This window comes from Marasmius oreades, chromosome 11 (genome assembly GCF_018924745.1).
Source record: "Marasmius oreades isolate 03SP1 chromosome 11, whole genome shotgun sequence".
Lineage (NCBI taxonomy): Eukaryota > Fungi > Basidiomycota > Agaricomycetes > Agaricales > Marasmiaceae > Marasmius > Marasmius oreades.
Genome location: NC_057333.1, coordinates 2,595,648 through 2,602,993, shown reverse-complemented (window position 1 = coordinate 2,602,993; position 7,346 = coordinate 2,595,648). Strand labels below are relative to the sequence as shown.

The window sequence follows — 7,346 nt, the reverse complement described above, 5'->3', positions numbered from 1 at the left end:
GGATATGAATGGTGGCCGCTTCAAGCATACCTTTCACCCAAAGGAACCTCCAAGTCTTACATACTCCATTTCCCGTTCATGCTGGTGTTGAGCCGCAGAAAGGTTGCTTCCATGCAAGATCCAACTGGCGGAGGCCTCGCGGTTATCCGAGCTCCACTAAAACATCGCCTTTGAAGAACATCTTCCTCACCCCGACGTGACAGAGAAACCTCGCTCAATGACAACCAAGAAGTGGGAGACGCAACCATCTCGGTTCGTGTCATTCGGAAGCATACGAGAAATTCTCAGCGGCTGCGTCACAGAGCTGCACGCCCAACAGAAGGCCTGTTCACGACCAGATGACAACCTTCCGAGTTGCCATCCAGGCCGGCTACCCATTGACAGCTTGAGTTTGTCCAGCAGCCATATTCGTCCAGGCCGTCCTTCATCCACTGCGATGCGTTCCATTTCGATGGATTTCGAGAGTATCAATCAGGGAGGCGAACGAGGATTGCCACGTCAAAGAATCGTGAAGGTCTGAGATGAAGAACATCAGTAAAGGAGAGATGATAACGGCTTCCTCATGTACTCACAATGGCAGTAGCGTAGGAATATCAGCCGCATCCTGTAGGCTTTCGTCGTGCTCCGTGAATGCGATTCCGTAGTTGTGGCCGACTTTTATCTGCCTGTTGAAAGAGTTAGGTGGTTGCAGACGTTTACGCAAGTAGAATGAAATACGGACAGGATTTCTCGTGAATGACGCAGATTTCCGTGCACATATCCTTCTCTATCTCCAGAGTTGTACTACAACGATGCTTACCGCATTGAACGTTCTAAGCGTTGCGACGAGTTCAAGGAGCGTTGGCGTGAAAGGGATCTATCGGCTAGTTCAATAATGAATTATGAAGAGTCAAAATTAAGACTTACCAGGCCATATAATTGCTCATAGTTGCTACAGCCACGCGCGTCGCAAAAGGTGGATCGATGATGTAGGAAATGAAGGAGAATGTGACATTCTGCTTTTGAGTTACGTTTGTAACGCCTCCGCGGGGAGACCGGCCCGGGTGGACCCGCTACGCTCGAACTTTGAAGCATTTTTTAGGCCTCGCGCTGAATCACACACTTCTATAAGTCAAATCTTGGTCAAATCTATCAAATTTAAATCACCCATTTTTTACAACTGCGGTGAAGGTTGACAATAGTCTTCCGTTACAGATTTGAGACTTATTTGAGCCCCTTGCAACCTGAAAGCGGGTTTTTGGTTTGTTTCGTCCATCGTCAAAGCAAGTAACAATAATTGCACAGTTCATACAAGACATGCAGAAGTAAAAACTAGAACCCTAAGTCGGAGATTTAGAAAAAAAGAGCAACCTAAGGCTTCCACCTAAACGAAGGATGCCTCCAATCCAGATCCTGAATCGCCTTCTGATCCAACCCTTCCAACTCTGCCTTGATATCCACCTTCTTCGCATTCCTCTTCTTATTATCCGCCCACATCCAAAACAATATCGCAGTACTAACAACGATAATCGTACTGGACGTGGCCAGATTCAACCCATTCCCAATCTTGAAATCGGGGGCATCGAACGGTAAGAAGCTCCATGTCGAGATGAGTCCTCCGATGTTACCAAACATCATGTTGGTACCTATCGCAGAGGCGCGGGCGGTGTCTGATACAACGTTTGCGGAGACTTGGGCGTTGGTTAACGCACCGAAGGAGAAGGCACCTGAAGCAATGAGGAAGGTGGCACCATAACGGACTTGGGGATCTTTGGAAGCAAGGAACATGATGTACCCGATGACCATCAGGGGCGCAGGAATGATAAAGAAGATTTGCCGTCTATCGAATTTCCAGCTGAGCAGCGGGAAGAGGATGGTGAAGAATCCTCCGACGACGTAGGGTGGAACGGTGTGAAGCTGTTGATAGATGACGCTTTTTGTGGGGTAGATAGTCTTCACAATGGTGGGTAAGAAGAACGCCAGCCCTTGGACGGTGACGTTGTTTAGAAGAAAGACAAGGGAAACGCCGAGGGTGACAGGGTTGAATATGCCGCGTAGAAGCTTCTTTGCGTCGAGCTTGTCCAGAACCTCGGTTTGTCCAACTCGCTCTGACTTGATACGTAAAATAGCGAGCTTCTTTTCTTCCTCACTAAGCCACCGAGCCGTCTCGGGACGGTCTGTGAGGGTGATGAAGCCAAGGAGGGCTAAGCCGCAGGTAATGATTCCTTCGATGGCGAAGATCATACGCCAGCGTTGGAGACTGCCAAAATGGGAAAGATTGAGAATGCCCGAGGCTAAGAGGCCACCGAATGCTCCTGCCAGTGGTGCCATGACGATGTACAGTGCGAGGCGAAAGGTAAGTTCGCTTCGACGGTACCAGCGAGACATGTAATATGCAATACCAGGCACCATTCCCGCCTCAAAGACACCTAGAAAATGGATTAGCCTCGGCGGGGATTCTGGAATGAGACGAAATGGACCTAGGAGGAATCGTACTCCAGACGCAGCTGCCATGTTGTGCACGAAAGCGGTACCAATAGATGTCACACCAAAGAGTAGGGTAATGCCTGGAATGAACCATCCTGGTCCGATCTTTTTGCAAATGACATTCGAGGGGATTTCGAAGATAATGTACGAAATATAGAAGATGGAGAGGATGGCGTTGTAATCGTTTCCTTGGAGGCCCAAATCCTTTTCAAATCCAGCTAATCTTGCGTTCCCTGTCGCAGATATTGTCAGATTATGGCCTGAGAGTCTATACGCCAATTCACGCACCAATGTTGGCGCGATCGATGAAGCAGAAAAGGTACATCAACGACACAGGCGGGATGATCATCCAGTCTATCTTCATACGAAGTTTGGCTTCCGCTTGAGAATCGAGTTTGACTAGAGGATTGCCATATCTAAAAGTCGAAAGAAGTAAGTAACTAGGAGTCAGGAAAAAAGAAAGAGGTTGCTTACTCGTCAGTCGCGACATGACCCTCTTCAGCCTCGTGATGCTCTGAAAGCGTACCCTTGCCGCTGGAACTCTCCTCATCCGACGAATGTTTGTCTGTTTTCGCCGGTTCTGTCGTAGCCATCCTGCTTATCAATTTTGTGGGGATACACTTGGGGGGGAAAGGGAGGAGACGGACGGTAAAGTAAAGATCGGACGCTTATAAGGAATTGCCCGATGAGCGGAAGGACATGCGCATGGCAGATCCTCGCAATCCCGCGATCCCATCAATATATTCTCTGCATCACGAAGCGAAATGATCTCCAAGGGGAGGTCGGGCTTTTCGCTGGCAAAGCGGGAGAACTCGAATTTATCAAGCCATGCAACTTTCATCAATGACTTATGGATGCCAATGTCGTTCAACCGTAGCTCACTTGTGCGAGGTTGCTGGATGGTCGAAGTGGCGTTCCACGATGTCGCATGTAAGTCGAATCCCTGATCCGAACAAGGATTAACGTGGCAGAAAGCATGGGGATTCGTAAGAGTCCACGTGTTTCGAGGAACAAGAGGCCTGAGTACAGTTGGATGGACTTGGTAAAAAGGCAAGAAGGCTAAGCTAATTAAGGTGAGAGAAATGAATGAGCGCGATGATGTGGGGAGCGGCGACGTCGGTGAGTCTCGGACTTAGGGTTAAGAAGGTTTCTTCGGGATGTACAGCTTGGCCTTGGCACTTGGGGATCCTATTACGGCAACGACGGCGGACTGTCGGACCTTTCCAATAGCCACGAGAAGTACGATGTCACAGTCTACTTGAAATCAAACGCAACATTGAGGCAACTTCAGGTCGGGAGCAAGTCGGGAGATGGGTTGATGAGAATAGCCGTAGTGCAAGGACCTGATCAGATGCGTCAAACACCATGATAAGTACTTACTAGGTGGAAGGTAAAGGAGGGGGGAAAAGTTACCGGATTTTCAACCCATGATATGGATATGTCGGACGACGTCAGAGTGTTGTCCCTTGCCACACCCCGCTGTCAGCGTTTCAATACCTCGAGTCCGGGAAGCAAAGATCGTGGATTATATTACAAGGTTGCCATCAAGCGACCGTGATAGAGGTTTGAATGAATAATACTAGAGGCAAGCCCCCTTGCTTACCGAGAAATGGAGATTAGATGAAGACTTAGCTTCTCTGCTCTATCCTTTCCCCGACAGTCGTGGCATTTTGCGCTCTCGAACAGCTGTCTAGATTTGGTTGATGTACAGCTGCCAGGCGTCGCCGTGAGATGCTTTGGTGAATTCAACGAGCACAAAATCGCCGAAAGGCTGCTACCGTGTACATTGCCACGCCTAATGCTTTTTTCAACGTTGTTCCAGTCCTCCAGCGAAGCAAGCTTACCAGTGTTGTGGACAAGTCGTGGGTAGCCCAGAGGCGTATGTTCACAGTCAAAACTCCTCAGCTACAGTTAAACTACTTCCACCCAAACCAGGAAGGAGTGGGTGAACTTGGGAAACACCATTGGGAGGAGTGGCGACTGGTCGGTATTCTGTGGCGAAGATTGATTGTTCGAGTGCTAAGAGGTGCTTCATTGTGTCGTAGGTGTAAGTAAATCGATCTGGGAGATAGAACTGGCTAAATGTGTACGAAGCCGACAGAAGTCAAATATGCAAGGCAACTTACTGGTAACTGTGTATGTATTTTCGGACGCACCATCAGGACAACGGAGAGGCCAGGCCAATGATAACAAGGAGCCGCTCGAACAACTTGACTGTCTGGAGATAAAGGAATCACGATCCATAGAAACGAAGGGGAGATGAATGAGGACTGGAGGTGCGTAAGGTCGATAGCTGGGAAGTCAGTCTCGCGAGGGCCATTTCGGACTAAAATGCATCACGACCTCTCAGTGATATCCAGTATACCCTCCATCTCTGTAGCGCCATATGTCGTAGTCGTGAAGTCGATCGACAGTTACTTTATTTGTCCGACTACGTTCACCAAATTCTACACGGAAGAACTTCAGCTTTTGGAGCAAATGGCAAACCGAGATGTCTGAAACAAACAAGATGGGATTCTAGGTTCGAACATGTACGGCTCGAGGCCTTAGTATCGATGCATTTCAGCGGGAGCTTCACTTTTTCCGAGTAAAGTGACGTGGTGAATGAGAGGAATGACCATTGCTTCCCGTATTAAGAATCATTAACGCCATCGTTCAACGTTAGATTTCGGGACCGCGATTCTGAGACGTTGTGGTAGACAGTACTGGCAGGGATGATCCTTTGATGCATGTCTGCCTTCACTGGCTACGAATTTAAGGACAACAGCCAATAATCCTGGAGGAAGAGGAAATGGCATGACAGAGACGGTGGTTGACTCGGTTGAAACTTGACTTACGCCAGTACCACAACACATTGTGCGACCCTTGAACAATCCAGGAACTGTTCACTCTTGTGATGTTCAGCCCGATTCGTTGAAAGTTCGCCTTTCGAAGTTATTAAGCGACACAGTATTCAAAAATTGAGCTCTTCGCACTATGGTGGTCAAATGGTGGGGTAAAATCGCACCTCTTCCTCTACAGGGGTGCCCAATTGAAGTTATGGTCAAGACCGGTCGTACGGATAAATGATGCCTAACGCAAAAGTCAGTCCAGGTCGATCTAATGAGCATACGCCGAATCGCCAATGGTGCCAATAGGAAAGAGACGAAACGTGACGGGCGTCACAAGCAACACTGATGGATTTTGACCTACCCTCAACTCGTACTAGTACTTATCTCGGGTAGCAACGAATGATTACTTTATGTTTTACTTATCTCTGGGGGAAACACTCACCCAGTACACATTTCCGCAAACTGACACGTACTATCCAGCAGACTGCATGTCAGTACATTGAATCAGCTGCCCGGATATGTTACAATTCACGGTCATGAATATGATACGACCAAGGACGATGATAGTACTCTTTTAGAGACTTCCCCCGGTGATACTAGAAAGGCTGGGTGAGTTCAATGTATAGTTGACCATGAACTAGATTGACCTTCTCCACTTTAATCTCCAGTAATCCCCTAACTAAAAGCCGTGGCATTCGTGTTCTGACAGCGTCTTCAAGTTTCGCGAGAGAATCCCCATCCAGCCTGACTGTTATCATGAAACAGAGCCTCACAATTACAAACAGTCGTCGAAGACATGGTAGTGTCGCGCCATCCAGTTCTCTGTCGAGGTCACCCCAACCGTTCAATGACGAAATATCATCGATTTCGTGCCCCATGTTCGTATCCACCGTGACGTCAACGGCTAAAACTATCTCTGTAAGAGATTTATTACCGTCTAGACCAGGCACGAGATAGAGAGCTCGGGAGAGCCCATTTGTGGGGTTGATGCGATTATCTGATAGAATAAGTAACTGTTCCAGCGATGTGAAACGTGTCATCGTGTCGGCGGTGAAGCGATCTGGATAAGAGACTCGGGAATGAGCGCATAAAGCAGACGTAAGGACACAACAACTCACCAGTAGAGGGGTTAAGACGGCCCTCAATTCCTAGCGTTAATTTCCTGACGGATCGTCCGATAGCCGTAACCAGTTGCTCAAACAAGGACGCTGCAGGCTGCTCGGTAGCATTAGGAACGCGTTCCTGGCGATTAGCTGCGGCAACGACCAGTGATTGAAGGCGTGTCAAATCAATGGCGGGACTCAACAGCCACGATATCACGTCCTTCCTCAAATCGGTAGCGTAAAGAATTAAAGAGGTCAATGGCCAACGGGAAGCGGGCTGCAGTAGCGTGGCGCTCGGATACCCGGAGTCTTCGTAGCGATCCGTGACATCAAAGTAATGAAAACGTCCTGCAGCCATAAGAGATAATTCTGTCGGCTGTCCGGGTACGTTAGCCAGATAATGGAACAGTTTATCCGGACTTTCAAAATGGACGTGGGATAACCTGAGTTTTTGAAGGCCTCCTTTAGCGGCACCTAGATGCTTGAGGAAAGCGAAGTGGGGTTCTAGGTTATGAATGGAATAATCATTAGACTTCTCCTCGAAACGGTAAAGATTCAAGCTTTCGACGTGAGTCAATCGCCGTCCCAGTTCCTCTGCGACGTCTACCTCCCATTCGGCGATCCCCACGTTTACACGGATTGAATAGTTATCCCCGAGTAGAGTGACGTGAAGAATGAGTGAAATGAACCCCGTTGTTTCCCATTCTATGAGTCGTTCGAGCCATCTTTGTGTGTTGGGTTTCGAAACGGCGATTTCGATATGTCGGAAAATGTATGGTTGGGAAGATGTGCACCATGTTCGAGAGACCTGCGCGCAAGAGATAATCGTTCTACGCTCTCCTAAATCTTCTGTTTCTACGAATTCGAGAATGAGGGACAATAGCTCTGGAGGGAGAGGGAAGGGCATGGTGGTTGGTATTCAGAATCGAAGCGTTCGTCATCCAGA

General features: G+C 48.4%; 3 protein-coding genes across 5 annotated transcripts; all 3 read right to left on the bottom strand.

Annotated features, from left to right (window-relative positions):
- Nucleotides 1–467: 467 nt before the first annotated feature.
- On the bottom strand, nucleotides 468–926 carry E1B28_003631 (uncharacterized protein; the record flags this gene model as incomplete). Its single annotated transcript, XM_043160633.1, has 3 exons — nucleotides 468–516; nucleotides 573–665; nucleotides 907–926. 3 exons carry the CDS (start codon nucleotides 924–926, stop codon nucleotides 468–470), a joined length of 162 nt encoding a protein of 53 aa, XP_043002590.1.
- A 329-nt stretch (nucleotides 927–1,255) lies between these two features.
- On the bottom strand, nucleotides 1,256–3,204 carry E1B28_003630 (uncharacterized protein). 3 transcript variants are annotated; one of them, XM_043160631.1, is made up of 5 exons: nucleotides 3,114–3,204; nucleotides 2,941–3,060; nucleotides 2,755–2,882; nucleotides 2,460–2,699; nucleotides 1,256–2,408 (listed from the first exon to the last, which is right to left on the bottom strand). In XM_043160631.1, exons 1-5 carry the CDS (start codon nucleotides 3,200–3,202, stop codon nucleotides 1,351–1,353), a joined length of 1,635 nt encoding a protein of 544 aa, XP_043002588.1. In that variant the 5' UTR covers nucleotides 3,203–3,204; the 3' UTR covers nucleotides 1,256–1,350. The 3 variants fall into 3 exon arrangements, with proteins under 3 accessions (XP_043002588.1, XP_043002587.1, XP_043002589.1); XM_043160630.1 differs by having other exon boundaries at nucleotides 2,941–3,204; XM_043160632.1 differs by lacking the exons at nucleotides 2,941–3,060; nucleotides 3,114–3,204 and having other exon boundaries at nucleotides 2,755–2,918.
- Nucleotides 3,205–5,732: 2,528 nt separating this feature from the next.
- On the bottom strand, nucleotides 5,733–7,324 carry E1B28_003629 (uncharacterized protein). The gene is made up of 3 exons (XM_043160629.1): nucleotides 6,416–7,324; nucleotides 5,945–6,357; nucleotides 5,733–5,893 (listed from the first exon to the last, which is right to left on the bottom strand). Exons 1-3 carry the CDS (start codon nucleotides 7,305–7,307, stop codon nucleotides 5,819–5,821), a joined length of 1,380 nt encoding a protein of 459 aa, XP_043002586.1. The 5' UTR covers nucleotides 7,308–7,324; the 3' UTR covers nucleotides 5,733–5,818.
- Between the last annotated feature and the right edge of the window lie 22 nt (nucleotides 7,325–7,346).

What these genes read in the sequence shown, in the direction of transcription:
- E1B28_003630 (XM_043160631.1), bottom strand. Translation starts at nt 3,202, where the DNA reads ATGGGATCGCGGGATTGCGAGGATCTGCCATGCGCATGTCCTTCCGCT. An exon ending in CGTCCGATCTTTACTTTACC is followed by an intron (nt 3,061 to 3,113) that starts GTCCGTCTCCTC and finishes ATTGATAAGCAG; the next exon opens with GATGGCTACGACAGAACCGG. An exon ending in CATCGATCGCGCCAACATTG is followed by an intron (nt 2,700 to 2,754) that starts GTGCGTGAATTG and finishes TATCTGCGACAG; the next exon opens with GGAACGCAAGATTAGCTGGA.
- E1B28_003629 (XM_043160629.1), bottom strand. Translation starts at nt 7,307, where the DNA reads ATGCCCTTCCCTCTCCCTCCAGAGCTATTGTCCCTCATTCTCGAATTC. An exon ending in CCGTCTTAACCCCTCTACTG is followed by an intron (nt 6,358 to 6,415) that starts GTGAGTTGTTGT and finishes TCTCTTATCCAG; the next exon opens with ATCGCTTCACCGCCGACACG. An exon ending in TGGAGATTAAAGTGGAGAAG is followed by an intron (nt 5,894 to 5,944) that starts GTCAATCTAGTT and finishes CAGCCTTTCTAG; the next exon opens with TATCACCGGGGGAAGTCTCT.